This window comes from Amblyomma maculatum, chromosome 7 (assembly GCF_055883805.1).
Source record: "Amblyomma maculatum isolate TAMU_Amacu chromosome 7, ASM5588380v1, whole genome shotgun sequence".
Taxonomy (NCBI): Eukaryota; Metazoa; Arthropoda; class Arachnida; order Ixodida; family Ixodidae; genus Amblyomma; species Amblyomma maculatum.
This window is the reverse complement of record NC_139350.1, coordinates 127182209-127205337: the sequence shown is the minus strand read 5'-3', so window position 1 is coordinate 127205337 and position 23129 is coordinate 127182209. Positions and strand designations below refer to the sequence as shown.

Here is a 23129-nt window from a genome sequence, read left to right as displayed (position 1 = left end):
GGACGAAAGAACTAGTTATAAAACATGCAAATCTGCAACTGAAGTTTTGACAAGAGATGATGTGGAACAATGATCTATACAAGTGAAAATAAGGCAGTGTGCAGTTGTGGGCATGATCTCATAAAGGCTACAATGTGATACATGTAGTGCAGGCAAATAATTTCCTATCTCAATTTGCAGAATGAAGTTGCAGTGTCATCTCTGCTACACTTGCAGAAAAGGTTACTGCTGCCATGGCAGGTAGTTCAGGGTAAGCAACCCCAGCACTTACGCTGCCATGTCGTCCAGTGAAGGCCGGTACGATTTGTCATTTGGGTCATCAACAAAATCAAGTGAAGGTTCCGAGGCTAGAGGCGTGGAGCACAGTCTGTCTCCATTTGTGAATGGCAAAAAGTCATCAGCATCAAGTTCCGTCTGGCATTCGGTAAAAGCATCGCATGGGCACCTATGTTATCAAAATTCACTTCCTCAGATGACTTAGCTTGCTAAGGAACTATGCAACTGAGCACAAGACTGCACGCTTTATATCAGAATATAGGTAGTGAATGCATACACACCAACTTCATTCCTTGAGTTGTCAGTCTGCGTTCCAAAGGATCTGGTCGTAGGTTTGATCTCTGCTTGAGTTGACTTCATGGCCACTTGTGCCTGAACTTGTGTCGCTATGCTTTGTTTTGACACAGAGCTGCTTGGGTATTGTGTAGTCGTGCCTGCCTAGTAAGGCGATACCAACACATATGCAACTATTAAAAAAAAATCTACTCCCAAGCTCTTTGAATTCAGGTTAACAGGGATCCTCTGATCAGGTGACACGAAATGCAAATTTCACTACAATCCACACATGTACTGCATGTACTGATGTCACCTTGTTACTATCCTTTTTTAACAGAGGTCATAATCGCCCCTTGCCATCATATATGCAAAAAAAGAAACACTCATGCTCAGCTCTTGGAGGTGACGCGACAGACATTTGCCTGGCATTGCGACTCCATGAGCTGCCTTATACAAATTTAGGTACAATAATTGATCTATTAATTGAAATATCTGAACAAAATGCTTATACAAAGGTGCCAAATTGCTCAGATTGCAACAACCCGTGCTTGCTGATGCTAAAAAGTACTGTGTACAAAAATAAAAACAAAATTAAAAAAAATTAAAATAGCGAAAAAACGGTATTCATATGTGTAAAACACAATCGCGTCATAAGGCAGGGCTTTTTCTTTTTTTTTCTTCTTTTACGCCGCCTCTTTATAGCGCTGTAAACACTGCAGGTCTAGAAATGCATGCCAACTTCAACAAAATCCGCGCGCAGCTACTGTTGCGATGTGTTAACCGCGCGAGCGTCCAGGCAAGCGCTATCGCGATGTAGCTTATACTGAATGCGTAGAAGGGGGCCGCCAATGCTCGCGTGAAAGCGAATGACATACCAGCACTTGCCAACTCGGACACCAAGTTGCAGTCGTCAACTTGCAAGCTGGAAGTACTGCTGTACGAGTCGACGTTCACCTGCTTTTTTTGTTCCAATTAGTGGTCAAACACGGCATACACGCTGCATGAAAATTGCTGATTGATCTACAAACCTGATGTTTCGCACGTTTCGGCGGGCTTGTGTCGACTTCAGCGTTGGTGGTGTAGAGAATGCTGGGCACGGCGCCAGGCTTCAAGCGCGACTGTTTAGTTGTCATGCCGAACTGCACCATTAACTCCGGGTTGAAGTTGCAGGATTGCAGCGTGAAGTGAAGCGAGAAAATTCTACTCCCCTTCCTCGGATTCAATCTGCGCGTCCGGACGTGCGAACAAAGTCTACCCAAGCTTTGCGTTGCGCTTCATCTAGGGGAAAGCCGTGGAACACAATCGCTTCGCCTGTTTTGCTCTCGCAGAAGTCTACAACACAGTTATGAGCCATGCTTAGCTTCAAACGCGTGAGAGGCACTCGTGTAGAAAGCTAGCAGCAGCGTGTACCTCCACGAGCGAGCACAAATGAAACAGACAGTTGGTTGGTTGTACAACTTTTAATTCCATCAGAAATGGGGAGTCGTGCGCCCGCGGATTAGAGGCTGGCAGGTAGCCCTTGGCTTGTTGCGGCCTCTTCCGCCAGATGGACGGTACGGTGCTGGATCGCAGGGTCCGCGCTTCGCAGCAGGGTATCCCAGGCTTCTCTACTGGTAATATTTTGCCCTATCCCTGGAGATTGTGGGCACTCCCAAATTATGTGGTCGAGGGTCCCTCTCGCTCCACAGTGTTTGCAGAGATCATTGTCCCTAAAGTCTGGTAGCGCGTGAAGCGCCCAGACCGGGTTCATGAACGTATTAGTTTGTAGCCGCCTCCACGCGACAGCTTCTCTATTATTTAGTCTAACATCTGGCGGGGGTACCAGTCTACGTCCCTATTTATGATGGTCGATGATTTCCCCGTAATTTTGCAGACGCTCGTCGTATGCCCAGTGTTCGGGGGACTCGACGGCTACCCGGAAGTAGAGAGCTCGGGCTAGCTCGTGAGCCGCCTCGTTACCAGGGACGGCAGCGTGAGCGGGTGTCCAAATTAACTGAATTTTCCTATTTATCGTTCTTTGGGTGAGGATTTTGGCCGCCTCCGGCGATATCCTCCCCTTCCCAAAATTTTGAATGGCAGTTTTGCTGTCGCTAATTATGAACTTGGCTTCTGTCCCTACGCAAGCTAGCGCTATCGCAACTTCCTCCGAAGTCTCTATGTTGCGGCCTCTGATGGCTGCCGCGGATACCGGTGCCCCTCGGCCATCAACTACCGAAGCTACCGCCGCACCTGTTCTGCTACTTGCCGCATCAAGATAGACTACTTCCTTTGCTCCCATGTTCTTGAACCGTCGCTCTAGAGCTTCGGCTCGTTTGGCCCTTCTTTCGACATTAAATTCTGGATGCATATTCCTAGGGAAGGGGGGGACTACCAAGACATTCCTGATTACACTATTAATTGTGACTTTTTTTTAACTCCCCTGTCTGGGTTGAGGCCTACTTTTGCAAGGATTACCCTGCCCGTCTCGGTCGTGCTTAGTCTCTCTAACTGGGAGACTCGCACTGCCTCCGCCAATTCTGCCCACGTGTTATGCACCCCGAGTTCGAGCAGTCGTTCGCTCGAGGTACCCATGGGCAGTCCTAGCGCCTTCTTAACGCATCTTCAAATCAGGCAGTCTAACTTCTCTTTTTCGCCGGCCTTGATGTCCAGGTAGGGCGGGGCGTAACTGATTCTGCTTATTACGTATGCCTGGATTAGTTTTAGTAAATTTCTCTCCTTGAGGCCTATTCCTTTAGTGGCGACCCTCCTCAAAAGCCAGAGGGTTTGCATCGCGTAACTTTCTAATTTTTTCAGGACCTCTCCGTTATGGCCGTGGGATTGAATGACCATCCCCAAAATCCTGATCTGATCTACTTTTGGCACCGGTTTACCCTCCACCTGAATATGAAACTCCCCGGTATTCTTGCAGCGGAGGTACTTTGGGTTATAAACGAACAACTCAGATTTATGCGGGGAGCACGAAAGTCCCCTTTTAGCCGCGTAATCGACAATGATGTCGGTTGCTGCTTGCAGGCGTTCCTCCGTACTCGCATTGCTCCCATGGTTAATCCAGAGGTTAATATCGTCCGCATACATGCTAAAATTTAGCCCCTTGATTTGGTTAAGTTTACCCGGGAGGCCTCTCATTGCCACGTTGAATAGAAAAGGCGATAGCACTGAGCCCTGCGGTGTGCCTTTGCTTCCTAACTCTATCGTAGGAGATTCTAAGTTTTGAAATATCATGCAGGCTTTTCTGCCCGATAAGAAGTCTTTTATGTAGTTGTACGTCCTCTCCCCTACTCCGAGCACTTCGAGCCCTTCGAGAATAGCCTCGTGCCTGGCATTGTCGAAGGCCTTGGTGAGGTCTAGGCCCAGGATCACTTTGGCGTCTCTCGATCTCGAGTCTATGATATCGTGCTTTAGTCGGAGCATTACGTCCTGCGTGCACAAGTGTGGTCGGAAACCGACCATTTCGTGCGGCCACAGGTTGTTTTGCTCCATGAAGCACGTTAATCTCGTCTGTATTACGTGCTCCAGCAACTTCCCTACCCATGAGGTTAGGGAAATCGGTCTCAAATTTTCCAATTGCGGGGGTTTTCCCGGTTTGGGTATTAGTATTATGTTTGCCGTTTTCCACTGATCTGGCAACTGGCTCGTTTCCGAAACTTTTCCAATGAATTCCGTTAGTAGACTAATAGAGTTATCGTCTAGATTCCTTAGCATTTTATTGGTGATCCCATCGGGGCCCGGGGCTGATTTAGTTTTTAGTCTTACAATTTCCGCCCTTACCTCTGCCTCCGTGATGGGGGCGTCAAGCGCCTCATTGGACGTGCCACCGTAGCTCGGGAGTGGGGAACGCTGGTTGTCTGCAACATACGTTTTTACTAACTTATTCATGAACGCCGCATCGTCTCCTTCAAAGGCGTGCCTGACTTTTGCCAATCTTATTCCCGATTGAGTTTTTGAATTTGTTGGGTCCAGCAGATGCCGGAGCATGCCCCATGTTTTGGAGATGTTCATGCGTCCCTCCATTTCGTCGCATCTGCTGAGCCAGTTTTGTTCGCACAATTTGATCGCGTAGCTTTCAGTTTCCTTGTTATGCCTCGCGATTCATCTTCTAAGATTCTTGTTCCACTTTTGTTTCTTCAACCTGCATTCCATGCGTTGTTTAGCGTCCCACATGTGGAGCAGTCGGCTATCTGCTATACCAGGAGCTTCGTCTCCTACCAGCGTCTTTGTCGCCTCACCAACGTGGCGTTTGAGTGCCTCCATCCATTCCTCAATGTTCTCAATTCGTTCTAATTGCGCGGTTGCCCTGATTTCTCTAAATTGATCCCATTCTGTAACGGCCGGTTGGCACGCCCTGTGTGTCTTGACGCCCTCTTTGCGGACCGAAACGATAATGAAATGGTCACTGCCAAAATTTTGCTCAGAATTTTGCCAGTCTAAACCCTGTAAGTTTTTTGAAAATGTCAGGTCTGGGGATGTGTCCGCGCATACGCTGTTACCCGTCCTCGTTGGATGATCGGGATCCGTATGGAGGGGGAGACCTAGCTCGTTCGTGTCCTCCCATAGCTGCCTACCTTTGGTGTCCTGTATAGCATAGCCCCATTCTTGATGTCGGGCGTTAAAGTCACCAACGATCAGCAAGGGATTATTACCGGCCGCCTTGATGGCTTTGCGCATAAGGGCCCTAAATCTAATTTTCTTTTGCTTGGGCGAGCTATAAATGTTAAGAAGGAATAGAGTGGGATCCTTCTTTCGTCCCATTAATATCTCGAGGAATACGTTCTCGATATCTCGAGAATTCAAATCGTGCTCTATCACCGCTTAATTGCGCTTGACAAAGGTCGCCACCGTCGATTTCACGCCTCTATCGCTGTTAAACACCTGGTATCCCATTAGTTTGGCTCCCTTCCCTGTTTCCTGAAGGGCGATTGCGAGGGGGGTCTCAGTTATGAGTGGAAGGTATTGCTGCAGTAGCGCTCTCTTGCGCTGGAAGCCGCGACAGTTCCACTGCCAAATTTGGTTTACAGGATATTAGTGTGTCGTCACTGTTCTTTGCTCTGGCAACTCGACGTCATGGTTGTTTGATGACGTCATGCTGTTTACCTTTGATCACATTTTCGTCACAATGATGTCGCTGTTGATGGATTTTGAAAAACGGGTCCTTTGCCTGGCTTGTGCTTAAAATCAAATTAAAATATCTTCGCGGCAGCGAAAGAGGTTGGGGTTGCATGGGTAGCATCTCTGTATATTTGGGAAAGCAATCCCATCTCTTCCGACGCTTCGAAAATTGGTGTCTATACTCTATACATCGCGCAGCACACGGGCGCCTTGCTTTTCGCCTCCATCGAGAAGGAGCAAGCAGCCGCCGAGGCCGGGATTTGATCCCGCGTCCTTGAGAACCACTGCGCCACCCCGGCGGGAATAAGTTGGATGTATGGCGGCGTAATAAAACTATTAAGAGCGCCTTTAAAGCCCGCAGTTTCCGGTGCCGGTTATTGCTGTCTTCGGATATAGTGGTCTAGAATATTGGGATGGATGGATGGAATATAGGAGCGTCCCCTTTGAAACAGGGTGGTAGCAGCAGCTATCATGCTCATTTTTCTCCATATATCTTAATTATTGATTTAGAATGGTTAGCTAAACCATCATTCTATTTATTAAATTTTGCTCCTACATTACTAACATTATGTCACTTCTCTGCTTTTAAGCCACCAATCTTCCAGCCGTTTTTTGCTAGTTTCCACCGCCGGTTTATTCACCCGGCCACTGTTATCTCTAAACCCCAGAGCTTCAGGAACAGTGATTGCGCCTGCATCAACTTCCGGATGAATACCATTGCATTCGAGTATAATATGGTCAATTGTTTCACTGGAGTTTCCACATACAGCACATGCGTCATCTCCATTTTTAAACTTCTTTTTGTAGCTGCGTGTTCTAAGGCACCCTGATCTAGCTTCAAAAAGTAGGGCACTGCCTCTTGAGTTATCAAAGAAATCTTCCTTCCTGATCTGCATTTTCCACTTTCGGTATAATTCCACACTCTGTTTTTTTTTTTCCATCGAATTTATCCAATTTTTACCTTCTGTGTTTTTCACCTGTTGCGTAATGCTCTTTAGTTCTCCGTCCTTGTTACTAGCATACTTACTAGTTAGTTTCATAGTTCTTTTCCTCCATTGTGAGTCAACGCTTTTTAGGTACAGGTATTTAAATACCTTAGCTGCCCATCTGTTACTGTCCAATTTCCTCAGGCGTTCCTCATATAATATTTTACTCTGAGCTTCCCGTACTTCCAAAGATGCCCAGCCCATATCTCCCTGTACCGCCTCATTTGTAGCTTTGCCGTGGGCACCTAGTGCTAATCGTCCAACGGATCTCTGATTTGTTTCTAATGTCGACTGTACCTCTGATTTTAGGCACAAAACCGCATTTCCGAAAGTAAGTCCGGGCACCATAATTCCTTTCCAAATACCCCTCAATACCTCATACCTATTGTATCCCCACAATGCCTTATGCTTCATTATCCCGGCATTCCTTCGCCCTTTGGCCTTAAGTGATTGCTCATGCTTTCCAATATATGCCAATCCTTCGTTTACCCATACCCCCAAATATTTATATTCTGCTAATCTAGGTATTTCAAGGCCTTGAATTTTAAGACCCTGATCAGTTGAGCCGTTGAAAATCATCAGACCCGACTTAACTGCGCTGAGCGTCCCCTTCGTCTCCGCAATACTTAACTAGAGTTTGCAATTCTTCCAGACTCTCAGCTAGCAGCACAATATCGTCTGCATACATCAAACCGGGGAGGCGCTACTCTACCGCCTTTCCACCTAATCTGTATGACAGGTTAAAACCTAGGTTACTGTCTTGTATCCTCCGTTCCAGGTTTATCATATAAAGCATGAACAGCACCGGTGATAGAGGACAGCCTTGTCTTAATCCTTTGCATACTTTGACATCCTCCGTACTTCTTATCCCTTCCCACGTAATTTCTACTTTGTTATCCCGGTATATTTCCTGTAGGAACTCTATTATCTCATAACCGATACCTTCTTCTTTTAATATGCTCCACAGGAGTTCCCTGCTTACGTTGTCGTACGCCCCATTTATGTCCAGGAAGGCCAAATACAAAGGTCTATTTTCCACTCTAGATATTTCGATGCATTGGGTAAGCACGAACAGGCAATCATCTAAGCGCCTACCATTTCTAAAGCCGTTCTGAAGTTCTCCGAGTATCTTGTTACTTTCAACCCATGCTTGCACCTTTAATTTCACCGCCTGCATGGCTAACCTGTACATTACAGATGTTATGGTAATCGGCCTGTAGGATTTTATGTGCATCCTTTCTCCTTTCCCTTTATAAATCAAATTCATTTTACTCTGCCGCCAGCTGTCCGGAATTTGCTTATTCGCTATGACTGTTTCCAAAGCTTTTAACAACGTTTCCTTACTTTTTGGACAGAGTTCATTAATCAGCTTGATCGGAATTCCATCTATTCCTGTAGATGTGTTTTTAGGAATATTTTTTTCTTCCTTTTTCCAGTTTAGATTGGTCAGTTCTAAGCTGCTTTTTATTCTGCTACCTTGTGTTGCTTCCCGATTGGCGGAGATTACCCTATCGTCATTCTTAAATGACTCGGCTATAACTGATGTAATGTAGTTCACTGCGTTGTCTCCCTTTAAACAATTTCCCTCGTTATCTTGAATCCGATCTTGCTTTCTTTGATTCTTCTTCCCTAGCCAGCTTATATGGTTCCAGAATTTTCTTGCTCCGCCTCTAGAGGCATCGTGTATATCAGCCATCCAGCGATCGGTGGACTGTCTTATTTTACTTTGGATGAGGGCCTGCAGTTGAAGTTTTTTTTTGTCGATATGATTCCCATTTTTGGTCGATTTCCTCCTGAGAAGCCTGTGCTTTCTTTGCCATTCGGTGTTCCCTTGAAGCAGCCCGCCGTTGTTCAATAGCTTCCCTGATTTCCTTATTCCACCAGCACCGTGGCTTCCTCTTTCCATTCCAGCCGGGTTTGCTACTTTAACCTCCTGAATTTTACTGCTTATGAGTAGTTCTACCTGTTCATAATCCCAGTCTTCCATGGGGCTTTTCTCTATTGCTTCCTCTATGTCTGCTGCTATCTGCGCTATTTGATCGTCGTTTAATTTTACGTTTACGTTTTGTCTAAGTTCCATTTCTCTTTTCATCAAGGGCCCCATCTGCAGACTAATACGTTTATGATCACTTCCCAGACTACACTCCCCTTCTTCGTCTATTTCCATTTTTATGACCTTGCTATAAATTTCCTGCGACATTAGACAATATATTCAATGGTCATCTGCCTGTTGCGGAATTCCCACGTGATTTGGCCTTCACATTTTGTTTCTCTATTTACTATAACTAGACCGTGTCGCTCGCAGTAATCTAGCATTAGCTTTCCGTTACAATCCGTGTATCCATCCAGATCGTCGATGTGGCCATTCATGTCCCCCAGCAGAATAATATTGGCCCCGTTTCCAAACTGGCTTATATCGTCACTGAGACATCAATAAGATCCCTGTTTTCTTACCTGCATTGATGTCCTGTTCCTAAATGAACTACCCCTAGCCATGTTCTTATGCCGGCAATGGTTCCTGAAACCCAGATATGTTCTTTACAAGATGATTTAATTCTTTGCCAATTTGTTCCCTGGTGTATCAACATACCTACCCCTCCACCCTTTCTTTCCGTTCTCGTTCTGTTGCACCCTTCCCAGACGTAGAGCGGGCCGCTTTTGCGATGACAGGAACCGACTCCCGCGAGAGGGCGCGACGTGCAACAGGGGTGCCACGTTCGCCGCTCGGCGCGTAGCGGCCGCGGGGTAGCGGGGGTACAGAGAAGGGGCGCGGTTCTCTTTGGAGATATTTTGACACGCTACGCAAATGATGCGATATTTAATAAAGGGGCTACTTATTACAAGTGCTTAAACTCATCCCTGCCATTCCATTACGTTAATCTGGAGACGCCGTGCTCGCTTGGGCAGCCCTACGGAGCAGCGCGCGATGTTTGAATCGCTATTTCAAACTCTTTCAACATTTCTTCCTGCGGACAGCCATAAATCGTCCAGATGAGCTTGTACTTAATGTTTTCAACGAAGCGTGGTGTTTTGCATTCGTTCTTCCAGTAAGGGAATAAAGGCTACTGCCGAGGAGCTCTATTAACACGCGGAGAAAAACAGTATACATTGTCGTGACGCTGGGACTAAGTCGACCCGGCCTTCACTTGGTAGCGTGCAGAGACTCGGGGTTGAAGAAGGACTGAATCTTCGAAGTTGGTGAAATATGTACAAGCAGGTTTAATGGCACTTTGAGAAACTTATTTACAAGAATATTTACATGAAGAAGAAGGGTACATCAGCAAAATGACAAGCGTTAAGAGTTCATAGCGAGAAGCGACTGGATGAGCCGTTTACCCAGGGCCCAGAGCGACATTTCGTGCTCTGCAGCGTCCTTAAAAACCCCCTATGTCCAGCCCCTCTCTGAAGATGCTGACCAACCAAATCCAGGGCACGCCCCTCAGGTATCGGCATCCAATCGAACACATCACTGCACTGATGGTCTGAAGCACTGACTGGTCCGGCATTCATTCGTTGGGCGTGATCACTTGTTGGCGGGAAAAGCTTGGGAACGGCGAGGAGAGGAGGTACATTTCTATTCTTCAGCAAAGAAACCACAGGCTGGTTCTGACAAGGGGTTTTACTTCTCAGAAACCCGAGTGCACGTGGCGCCGCATAGGGCTCCCAACATGGTCCCTTTTCGACAATTGCAAATCTTTCCTGCATTCCCGGGAAATCACTTAATGGCCGTATGAGTCATGCTCCTTTCTTGTCCTGCACGTCAGCGGACATGTCACTCTGTCGTCTCCTTTGGATAGGAGGCATTCATCACTGGAGGATAGCACTTCTCGACTGGAAGGGTGAACAAAAGAAAGAAAGCACTTCCTGCTATTTCCCGCAGGGGGACGTTTCTTTGTGTTTTTCCAGACGTTCTCTTGACAGGGTCAATTTGGCATCTGCAGGTTGTCCACAAAGCAAAACATGCTTACAAAACAGGATTCCTGGAAACAGGCTCACTTAGAGCCATTGGACCATCACCACATATTCACAAAACTTATCCATGCCCACAGGCGAACAATAGAGCGCGCAAATGCGGATGCTTGGTCGTAACAGCCTCCTCCCCCGCCAGAAGAGACTCGGAGGGCAGCAGTCCCAGCTGCTGCATGAAGAGACGACTTAATGGCCTGCACGTGAACGCTTGAAGCTCGCTGTTGCTTGTCGCGTTGTCTTGATTGTTGTAGGCCAAATTGCTCGAGCTGTCTGAAACTCAACCACATGTCGAAGCAAGCACTCGGCTCCCGTCTGAAGAGACCAGGTCAAAAGAAAACTGCCATTGTTGTTCGAGAAAAGCCCACACTCAAGACGTTAGGACCCACGTATTCCTAGAAAACCAAACGTGCTGCTTTACATAGTCACACATATACAAGCGCACGAAAAAAAAAAAACCTGATTATCAATTTGGATACATGGTGAGGAACATCTCGGACCGCTTAGAAAGAGCGGCTAAGCGCGTCCGCATTCCCATTTAGCTTCCCTTTTTTGTATCTTATTTCAAAATTGTACTGCTGTAAAATCAAGCTCCACCTAAGAAGGCGACTGTTTTTCGATGTCGCAGTTTGCAGCCAAGCCAGGGGACAATGGTCCATCTCTACGGTGAATTTGGTCCCTCCAAGATAGCACTGCAATTTTTGAATGGCCCATACAATGCAAGCGCACTCTTTCTCTGACGCGCAATAAGCCCTCTCTCTAGAACTCAGTTTTCTGCTCAAGTAGAGCACGGGGTGCTCATTACCGTCGTCATCTCTCTGGCAGAGAACAGCACCTAACCCTCGATCACTGGCATCACACTGGACCGTGAATTCTCGGCCATAGTCTGGAGCTCGCAATACCGGACGGCTAATCAGCACAGCCTTCAGGTTTACGAAGGAGGCTTCCTTTTGTTCGTCCCAGACTACATTTGTCGGTTCTGTCTTGCGGAGAGCGTCGGTCAGAGGGCTAGCCAAAGCTGAATAGTTAGGAATGTAGTGATTGTAGTACCCAGTCAGACCTAGGAATGCTCGAATTTCCGTCTTCGTGCTCGGCCGCGGGTAGTCTGCTACCGCAGAAATCTTAATCTCGCTGGGTTTCCTGAAACCTTGACCTACATTGTGACCCAAGTAGTCCACGGTCGCCCTTGCCAGGCAACATTTCTCGGCCTTTACGGTTAGTCCAGCTTGACGCAAAAGGCTCAGTACAGCTCTTAGATGTACCATATGGTCCGCCCATGAGTCGGAAAAAACCGCAATGTCATCTAAATAAGGCACTGCGAATGTTTCACACCCCTTTAAAACCCTATCCATGAGTCGGGAAAAACAAAATGGAGCATTTTTGAGCCCGAAACTCATCATTGTTGGCTGGTAGCTGCCCGTCGGAGTGACGAAAGCCGCGCATCTGCTGGCGCGTTCAGTGAGCGGTACTTGCCAGTATCCTCGAGTAAGGTCCAGCGTAGTCACATATGCCGCTCTACTGACCTGTTCTACTCTCTCCTCAATATTCGGAATAGGATACACTTGATCCCTGGTGAGAGAATTTAGCTTTCGGTAGTCTACCACAGGCCTAGGGTCTTTACCTGGAGCTTCTACTAAGATCATAGGCGAAGCATAATCGCTTTCCGAGGGTTTTATTACTCCTAATTCCAGCATGCGAGTTACTTCCCTATCCAGAATTTCTCTTTGCCTTGGAGAAAATCGGTAGCACCTTGATCGCACTGGCACGTCTGAAGTCAGCTCAATATCGTGCTCAGTCAAATCAGTCCTGCCTGGCCTGTCCACGAAGCAGGCCTCAAACTCTGTTATTATTTCGCCCAGATCGGACAGCTGGGATTTCTTTAGTTCTCCTATCTGCTCCGTCTTTTTGAGAAGCTCCTGAGCGTTGCTTCCTTTTCCGCTGAGGCAAATCAAGTTATCCCCCATCTCCTCGGGAAGGTTTAACGTTAGATTTACCACGGCTTCCTTCTGCACATAAGGCTTCATAAGATTGCAATGATAAATGCGCACTGCTTTACGCCTATCGGGAATTTTCACTGCGTAGTTAGTGTCAGAAAGCTCTGCAACGACTTTAGCAGGTCCTTCCCACTGTACTTCGAGCTTATTCTTGGGATCATTGGCTTGCTCCATAGCTAAGTCCTCTCGGGTTCCACTTAAAAGTCTCGTGAGATTACTAGACACTGGCGGCAAGAGGTTACTTTCAAGAACGTCCTCATTCCGTGTCTTATCAAGCTCACTTTCATGTTGACTTATCTGAGATGCCTCGCTCTCAAAGTTTTCTGGCCCGCTATTTTCCGCATTTACTACTGTTTTAACTGCCGTTTCCTCCGCTGTTGATTTTTCTGAAATGAGCAGTGTAGCTAGTTCTCGCGCCTTTGAACGTGTTAAGGCTTGCACAACTCTGTCTCCGAAAAGGATGCCCCTCTTTCGCAGTAGCATGTCCGATTTGTTGGAGAACAAATACGGATAGCACTTAGGAAGCTTTCCTGAAACGGCAGCCTCGGTTGTTAATTCGCCGAAAGGGCCCTCGATGACCACGTTCGCGATTGGCAAGCACACACTCTGTTCCTCCACTACCTGGCGGATCCACGCACACTGTCCTGTATAGTCGGAAGGCGACACATACGCCGGATGGACAACATCCATCGTTGCGGCCGAATCGCGCAGTACCTTGCAAGGCTTCCCGTTGACTACTAGGTCATGCAGGTAGGGTTCTAAAAGCTGCATATTTTCATCGCAGTCCCTGACATACGAGAAAGCAATCTTTTCTTTCCGGCAGTTGACGGCAATGTGACCCTGCTCATTACACCTAAAGCATGTGAGCGGCTTCCTAGCCTCAAGCTTTTTCTTTGTGTTCTGCGCGTTGGTCACTTCCCCACTTTTCTCACTGCCGTCCTTTCTAGGGCGTTTGCCTGAAGAAGCCTTCCTTTCTTCGTTTGCAAATCTAGCAAAGTGCCTTTTCTGACGGTTATTTACACTGAACGTGGGATTGCGGAGCCTATCTACTGCTGGGTTGCTGAATTGTCGGCGCGAAGCGTACTCCTCAATGAGTTCGGCAGCTTCAGTTGCCGACTTAATTTCGCCTCGGTCCTGTAACCAATTTCTTTCTTTTTCTGGGAGGCAGCTATAAAACTGCTCCAAAAGAATTCGCTCGACTACAGCGTCCCTATCACGGTAGGAATCAGTGCTCTTTAGCCACTCGCCCAAATTTACTCTTAAATTGTACAGGAATTCAGGGTAACTCTCGTCCCTGGACTTAGTAGCGTTCCGAAAACGTTGTCTGAACGCCTCGGCGCTAAGCCTATACTTTCTCAGAAGGCAAGCTTTGACCTTCTCGTAGTTGTCCGCGTCCTCCTTGCTTAGCCGCGCGACAACCTCCGCTGCCTCGCTGGGCAGAACCGTCAATAATCTCTGTGACCAAGTGTCTCGCTGGAAGGACAGTTTTTCGCAGGTTCGCTCAAAGTTAGCCAGATACAGACCGATATCCCCTGATATCACATATGGCTGCATGTACTTTGACATCTTGAAATCTGCCTCCTTGTTGAGACGAGGTACCGCTAGCTGGGGACAATCGCCCGACCTCTTGCTCAACTCTAGTTCTAATTTCCGGAGCTCAATTTCTAGCTCCAGCTTTTTTGCTTCTCTTTCACGCTTCTTTTCCTCTTTTTCCCACTCACGTTCGCGCTCACGCCTCTTTTCCTCTTTTTCCCGCTCTTTCTGCTGTCTGAGCTGCTCCTTTTTTTGACCGATGAGGTTCCATGCTTCACTGAGCTCCTCATCATCGGTTCCCAGATCAGTGATTGCCTTTATAATCAAGGGTTTTCGTGCCATACCACTTGTATCAATTCCCAATTCCTCACACAATAGCAACAGGTCCGGTTTCTGCAGCTTTTGTAGGTCCATGATCGCTCCGAGTGTCGGCTACTTCCAAAACAACTGTGCAAACTACCAAACCTAAAGGCGTTTCAACACTTTTTTACCAGTTCTAAAATCTAACCCTGTTCTAGAACCTGGTCCACATCAGAAGAAAAGCCAAGCACTCACCCACACATGCGATCGATGTTCCGAGCTGCTCTCTTGTTGGCCGATTGTTGCGCCTGCTTGTTGCTTGAGATGCCACCTCCGATCACAAGATGTTGTGGCTTGTAGCTTCAGATCCACCTCCAATCACCAGATGTTGTGGCTTGTAGATTCAGATCCCACCTCCAGTCATCAGATGTTGTGGCTTGTAGATTCAGATCCCAACGCTGGACACCAGTCGTTGTGCTTGTAGATTCAGATCCCACCGCTGATCACCAGTTGTCGTGACGCTGGGACTAAGTCGACCCGGCCTTCACTTGGTAGCGTGCAGAGACTCGGGGTTGAAGAAGGACTGAATCTTCGAAGTTGGTGAAATATGTACAAGCAGGTTTAATGGCACTTTGAGAAACTTATTTACAAGAATATTTACATGAAGAAGAAGGGTACATCAGCAAAATGACAAGCGTTAAGAGTTCATAGCGAGAAGCGACTGGATGAGCCGTTTACCCAGGGCCCAGAGCGACATTTCGTGCTCTGCAGCGTCCTTAAAAACCCCCTATGTCCAGCCCCTCTCTGAAGATGCTGACCAACCAAATCCAGGGCACGCCCCTCAGGTATCGGCATCCAATCGAACACATCACTGCACTGATGGTCTGAAGCACTGACTGGTCCGGCATTCATTCGTTGGGCGTGATCACTTGTTGGCGGGAAAAGCTTGGGAACGGCGAGGAGAGGAGGTACATTTCTATTCTTCAGCAAAGAAACCACAGGCTGGTTCTGACAAGGGGTTTTACTTCTCAGAAACCCGAGTGCACGTGGCGCCGCATAGGGCTCCCAACATGGTCCCTTTTCGACAATTGCAAATCTTTCCTGCATTCCCGGGAAATCACTTAATGGCCGTATGAGTCATGCTCCTTTCTTGTCCTGCACGTCAGCGGACATGTCACTCTGTCGTCTCCTTTGGATAGGAGGCATTCATCACTGGAGGATAGCACTTCTCGACTGGAAGGGTGAACAAAAGAAAGAAAGCACTTCCTGCTATTTCCCGCAGGGGGACGTTTCTTTGTGTTTTTCCAGACGTTCTCTTGACAGGGTCAATTTGGCATCTGCAGGTTGTCCACAAAGCAAAACATGCTTACAAAACAGGATTCCTGGAAACAGGCTCACTTAGAGCCATTGGACCATCACCACATATTCACAAAACTTATCCATGCCCACAGGCGAACAATAGAGCGCGCAAATGCGGATGCTTGGTCGTAACAACATGCGAATCAAAGCTTGTGCTTCGTAAGGTCTCTTAGGAACAGCTTATTTTTTACGAACCTTATTTATGAACACCTGCCTACATTTCGCAGCTTGTGTTTATTAATACATAACAACGTTTATCTTAAATCGTCAGTAATGTGTAATATATCTCTTTAATAGGTGTTCTTTATGTGCCCCAATCACCGCTTATAGAAATTAGATATACAGTGTGCGAGCAAAACACATTTATTTATTACCGTTCTAATATAAAACACTGCGGTATTTAGCGGCAAAAAGAAAAAAAAAGGAACATATACGCGACTCAAGCATTTATTCTCTGTTCGTAATTAACAAATACATATATCGCGGACATTTGTTTACGTGCCGCTGACCAAAGGGTGAACCAGCTGTTTAGATTTAAAAAATGTCAAATACAGCTAGGGCAATACTTCAGATAAAATATGAAAAATTAAACCTGTCACATACGTATATGAGGGAATACGTTCATAGTGAGCACTTGAGAGCGGACGCTTTGCTGGCATCAAATGGTACAGAGCAAAAAAAAAAAAAAAAAGAACACTTATAATTGCGCGTCGTATTGGCAGATATGATGCAGTTCTTGCCGCGCACCGCAAGAAAACGAAATAATGCGAAAACGGTGACGGGCACCAAATGCGCATGCAATTTTTATAAGGTCGAATTCAGATGCGGACATTAATGCGTGCTTATTCTTCGAGTGTGTGGTATGAAATGTGAGTAGTCGACTGGATATACTCGCCAACTAATGCTTGCCGGACTATAATCGGGCTACTTGCCGCGGGTACTCTTTGCAGAACTAATCAGGCTATAATTGTTAACAAGATTGATATTACACGTGGAATACTTCCAAGGGAATTCAATTATTTTCCCTTTGAGAACTCGTGTCGTGGTTCGCTTACTTCGCAAAGAGCGAAGCCGCAAAAACACATGAAATTTCATTACTTCAAGTGTGAGCTTTCTGGTGCTCTAAGTAGGTAAAATTTCTGAACCTCCACATTTTAGATGAAGGTTGCAAAATCTGAAGTGCAAAGGTTATATCTACGCTTATATCTACGCGTTCGATTGCAGCCTTTTTGTGCACTGCTTTTTTCTTAATTCCCAGGCCTCCATTTGGTTCTTAAACTCGATTGTTTCCCCTTTTTTTTATTGCCTGTCCCATTTCTCCATTTGTCTTCGTCTTTGGCTGCCTGCTTTCTTCTCCGTCGTGCGTTTGTCGTGCCGCACAACAATTCCAAACCTTTGTTCACATTCGCGGTCGCTCTTTTCACGGCGCTGCGTGCCTCCTTTCTCCCTCCCTTGTAGGCGACACGTTTCTTTTCTTTTTTTCTGTGCATCCTTTACTTCCCACTTCTTCCACCTTTCCTGACCCACTGTGTTTAGTTATTTAGTAGCCGTTTACCTGGTGTAGTGTCGTTCGTTCGTAGTGTAGTCTTTACCTCTATGCGGGGTAGTCCATTCATTCGAACCGAATGCCAACTTTTCTTGTGGCTTCAGGTGACTTACTGTAGTCGGTATAGTCTGCGCGTGAAATAACGGAATATACCATTTTTGACTGTTTTGATAATGGGGTTACTGTGGCCAGCTTTAGTCAGCGCTCGAACGCACATGTTGCATGTTTGACTTCTTCTATAGATCCTGTCTCCACACTGCCCTCTTTTCAAAACGAGCGCATTTCTGGACGTCAATTAGGTGCTTCAGGAATGCTAAAGCAAGCTGTACGGCGAGTGAAGCGTGGTGTGCGAGTCTGAATTTGTGCGCCCTCTCCAAGCTGTTTTCTTCGGAGCCCAGCTCCTGTCATGTTGCTTCCGCGAGGTGTTGCCGACGGCCAAAGGGGAAAATAAATTAGGCGATTGCTAACAGTACTGAGCCCTGTTAACCCGCATATTTGTAAAATCTTGTTGCGAATAGCTCGAGGCGACGCACAAGCAAACAAGAACGTACAGTGCACACGGTATCCGCCCGCCGCACAGCGCGCATACGCGGGCACCCGGACGGCTGACACACCAGTTGCTGGTGGCGCCCTCTGCGCTGCGGCGCCTCCGGCATCGCAAAAGCGGCCCCCCGCTCCCATGCATTTCGCGGCGCGGTCGACACTTCTAGAGCACTATACTTCGGACGCGGGATCATGTGCTCCATTGGGAGCCTTGCGCTGGAGTTATTATTTGGGTGGCTCCGCTTCGTGGCGGCCAAGAAAAACCTCACAGATAGATAGATTGATTTATTGAAAGGAAAGGCAGAGAGGTTCGTCGAATTGGATAAAATCTGGCCTGGTACTCTGTACTGAGGAAGGGGAGAAGAAAGAGGATCATGTTGGGTGACGATGCGCGAGAATGCATATGCCCAATCTTCTAGAGCACTATACTTCGGACGCGGGATCATGTGCTCCATTGGGAGCCTTGCGCTGGAGTTATTATTTGGGTGGCTCCGCTTCGTGGCGGCCAAGAAAAACCTCACAGATAGATAGATTGATTTATTGAAAGGAAAGGCAGAGAGGTTCGTCGAATTGGATAAAATCTGGCCTGGTACTCTGTACTGAGGAAGGGGAGAAGAAAGAGGATCATGTTGGGTGACGATGCGCGAGAATGCATATGATAAAAATGTACCGGAAGAGCAGTTTGCTTGTTAGTACAACTGCTTCTCTTGTAGCGCGTATTTCGCAGGCTTTTTACGTCGACTCGGCTTGTTTCGCCCCTTGGTGAGCGCGAAAACACTCTTCATGTGTCATGGACATCATTGTGAACAGGCAGTAGTCTTACATCAAAAACAACAACAAAAAAAAAGAAAAGCTCAGGCTCCCTTCACGCTAAATGTTCAAAGCATGAATTTATTTATCTTGCCGCCTCTCCATATTGAAATATCGTCGCCACCACGTACTATATTGCCGATTGCGTAATAGGGTGTCACGGGCAAGTTAACAATTGCATTATTCAACTTTACTGCTATTTAATAGTCATATGAAACGGTGCCAATGTGTGATTAGTCCGGGAATCAGGTGAATGCATGCTCTTGTTCAAGAGCAACGTCTTTAGCCCAACGCTGGCCGCTCCACCAGCTCAAGCTAAAATATATAGAGGAACGCCAGCTATGTGCATGTGTTTTTTCGTCATCGCGACAGAAACCGTCCCTTATGCTACTGTTTTCAGAAGTTGCCCACGTACGTCAGCAACGAAAGGTAAGGACGGCAAACTAGAGCTCACTTGGAACGTTTGCTATCTCAAAGAAAACATCCTTTCACTTCCAGGAGGAGGCGGCAATAATAAACTGTATTTGGCGCAGATTTATAATTACTAATCAGCCGACAATAGCATTTCGTTCATAATCATGCACTGTGAGTTCTTGAGCTGACAGTGCGCTTCTATGTGCGGGGTCCACACTGATTCAACAGGCAAAAGCTCTGGCTCGAGCACGGCAAGCTTATAAGATAGAGGCAATTGGCTGTTGAGCAGAGAAACAAGGTCAGCGTGCCTGCACAGGTATCTGTACCTAACTACGAACAACGTAACTCCTGCCGCGCCAAAATTAGAATGATTCTGCAGTACCATGCAGCTTCAGCTTTTTGTGTGACTTTCCTGTACGTGCACGCTGTATTTACAAACATTACGAGTGCGGCTTATCAGCTAAATGGTGCGTAAAAAGCAAAAACCAGCGCAAGATCAATTTGCATGTTCAGGGACTAGCATGTATTGAACGCAATCTCCAGCAGCCCATGCATGCCCCGTGCAAAGTGCCTATCGGGAAGACTGTACCTCAGTCCTAGTTGCGGGTGTAATAACGCGCTTAGGCTTAGTTGGATGTAAACCTTTCGAAGGGCTCCGCGAATTCTCGCGACACCCGCCTGGCTGGATCGACTAGCAGCGCGCCGAGACATCGTCTCCGATTTCTGCACATCATAGAATGCCGGATTATTTTATTTATTACCATGTAACATCGGGACAACTGTGAAGGTGTTTTCAGTGCCTTAAGTTATTTGTAATTCGTACATAACACAAATTAAAGCGGAGGATCCATTCCGACTGCAATGCATTCGGATGCAGACGCCAGCGATTTGAATTACCCAGCAGATGACTAGAGGGCGCTTTTTAGAACAGTTCTCGTGGTGCCCCCTGGGCAGCGCATGCCTCCCATAGCGCCCCTTGGCGGCCGCGGTAACAAGGTTTAAGCAAAAGAAGACAGTGAGTTCCAGATTATTTTGTCGCAGTTGTTGTTTTAAACACCCCTTTTCTTTACGGTGATACGGGCCCCAGCCCTTTCCGTGTCGAAGTTTTTCGTGACGTCCTGGCTCAAGCAGGTATGCCCACAGACGTTGGGTGCGTATCAGTAAACCACGTGTGGGGAGTCACATTTAGCCGTGGGGAAGCAGCGAAACGGCTCCTCACCCTGAAGAAGCTTCATGTGAGGGTGTCAGGGTATGTTCTTCGACACTGAAGACCGGCAGGTAGCTTGGGCTTCATAGTATACTATACGTTGTCACGGACGATAACATCCGGACGCTCAGACGGCCACTGACGTCCGACGGACATCAGAGCACGGCCGCAACTCGGCGGCCGATTTCGGCCGTCCGCCGGAATTCCGGCGTACGTACGAAAACGGATGGTCGAATCCGTTCGCCAAGGGGACAGCCGCCGTACGTCCGCCACTGGATTCGCTTTTACACAGCTATGATATAGTTTGTAGTCGTCGTACTCGTCTGAACTGCGTATAAATCAATAATGCCGTCAAATCTGCATTATATGATGCCAGAGCGAATCGATGCGATAGAAAGCTTTCCATTAAACAGTTTTGTTTATTTTCCGCATGTTTCATTGTTAAATTCTTCCTTCAAAATTTTTGATTAAAAGTTAAATGGCCATTAAACATATTTCTATCATGATTCTTCGGTGAATATAGATAGATGTATTTATTGAAAGGAAAAGGCAGAAAGGTTGGCCGGAAGAATTCAAATCTGGCCTGCTACTCATGCCTCGGTGAAATTCTAATCAGTGGCTGAATAGACGCAGCAAGCAGCAAGCTCAAAAAGAACGAAACCGAACCTATCCTCAGAAATGAGCCAATCCAATCCACTTGACAAGTTTTGTTACAGTGAACTAGAATATTTTTTTATGGAAGATGGCTTCACGTTTCCGCGTTCTGCATTTTCTGCGCAGTTACAAATACCTACGGCTGTAATGCACTGCTAGCATTGTTTTTGCTGTGGCTAGGTGCGGCTGGCACACTTTGTTCACCCGCCGATTCCAAAGTAAGTATTTCACGGAACTTTTGTTTCTTTAGAGGAACTTTTCGATGCACCGATGGTGCTGAGCTTTTGGGTAAGGAAACAGCTCTGTACAGCAGCCGAACGGTCGAGTGTTTTAGGCGAGACTGACAGGATGGCTCCGCGCCGACTAACTAAAGTGCAGCCTCATGTCTGAGGGCCATCCTTCTCGGCAATACTGGACGCTGCGCCAGTAAGCCGCGCAACTTTTCTGTCTGTGATAAAGGAGGGCCTGCCTGGGCTTTAAGGGAGTTGATTTGTTAACCATGCGCAACGTGTTGAGTTGTAAAAACTATTCGAGAAAACTTTTGCACTCGAGCCTATCGTGCGACATGCCTACACCTGTGAAAACGTCGAGAGTTTTTTTTTCTTTTTTTTTTAAGTGGACAGCCGCTGATCTTTCTCTCTTGAGCTTTACGGCAACTACAGTTTATAAAAGGAACGGCTGTGTGCACTATGTTGTAGCAACTAAATAACTAAAGGTTTAGTGCTCTCCTTCAGCTTTGACAAACCAGGACAGCACCTTGTGCATGTTGGTTATGCATGTGGGACCGAACAGAGCAGAACAACCGGACAAGGAGAGGAGACAAAAAGGAAGTCAGCACTTGTCTTTTTCTTGACCCGTTGTTCTGCGCTATTCTGGCACGAATTTGACATACCGCCGCCGCGATACAATTGGGCTGTGAGCTCTGGTGCCTACAACGCCTTCTTTTATACAAAACCAGCATACTTGGAGGCCATGCATGCAAAAAAAAAGAGACCAGTTGAGCAAAAGTAAGATGAAAACAAAATTGTTGTTGCTCTGTCCTTACAGATATTCAAAGGCTGCTCAGAACTTTACTGCATTATTGACAGCGAGATAATGCCAAAGCTACACAAGAGCCATGCAGCACCTTATAGTGCATGATACTGAGCTTATGTCTCGCACTGAAAGCTTTTATCATGCTCTTAGATTATCATATTGAAGTAGCTTTAAACCCATGCTTGTTAATACAGTGATAGCCATAAATTGAATCTATGGCATCATGCTCACATACAAGGCTTCTGATAACTGTTGGCCACATGATGTGGGCTACAGCAGAAACCTGTACCTGGTCATCTTAAAAGCATTTGTGCAATTGATGCTTTTAATGTGTTGTAAAGGTTTTTGTCTTCTGTTTCTGTATGGGAATGCTTTTCTTATTGAAGGCTAACATTTGGCTTGCTACAGCAAAAACCTGTACCTAGTCATCCTAAAAACAGCACCGCAGTTGGTGCTTTTAGTGTGTTGTAAAAGTATTTGTGTTCTGCTTCTGTATGACAATGCTTTTCTCGTTGAAGACTAGCATGAGGCTTCCATAAATTTTTCAGATGCCATTTGCTGTAGACGATTTCGTAGGCCAATATGAAGCAGGACTTTGAGCATGGATAAACTGTCATCCATGGGGAAAAACAGCAACATCCCTTTGCATTCTCATTTCTTTGGTATGGATAAAAGTGAGTATTGTATCATTATCTATATTATTAATATTGAATCATGATTATCAGTGTTGAAGTCGTTTGAGCGTGATGATTTTAAAGACACAGAACATCCCTTCGACAGTAATGTTTTTAGCTTGTTTACATGTAGGATGTAGAACTGGTTTAAACAATCTTTATGCAGCCAATTCCTTTTACGTTGTCCACCATGTTACTTTTTGTCATTGTCCCTTGAAGTAAATAGCTAGTATTTTACGATTACACAGTCGTCCACTCTTAGCTTAAATGGAAATGTGTGGCATGCTGTTCGCAAAATAGCAATGCATCCGTCACAGCCATGCATCAAGGCTAAGTGGCTTGTGCATAGAGGGACCAGCAGCTCCAGCTTCACGTCATCTGCCTCTTTGCTCCGGTGTGCAGACGTGCATTGAGGCAAAGTTGTTTATGTGTAGAGAAACCAGGAGCTTC

The 23129-nt window shown here is 46.6% G+C and overlaps 1 protein-coding gene across 1 annotated transcript in view; it reads right to left on the bottom strand.

Moving 5' to 3' along the window:
• LOC146184690 (uncharacterized) overlaps window positions 1–23129 on the bottom strand; it is a 39002-nt gene that overhangs the window by 7148 nt on the left and 8725 nt on the right. The window contains exons 3-4 of the mRNA XM_084608602.1: window positions 1581–1776; window positions 1438–1506 (exon numbers count right to left, since the gene is read on the bottom strand). Coding sequence (XP_084464728.1) covers window positions 1438–1506; window positions 1581–1776 — 265 coding nt within the window. The remainder of the gene's footprint in view (window positions 1–1437; window positions 1507–1580; window positions 1777–23129) is intronic.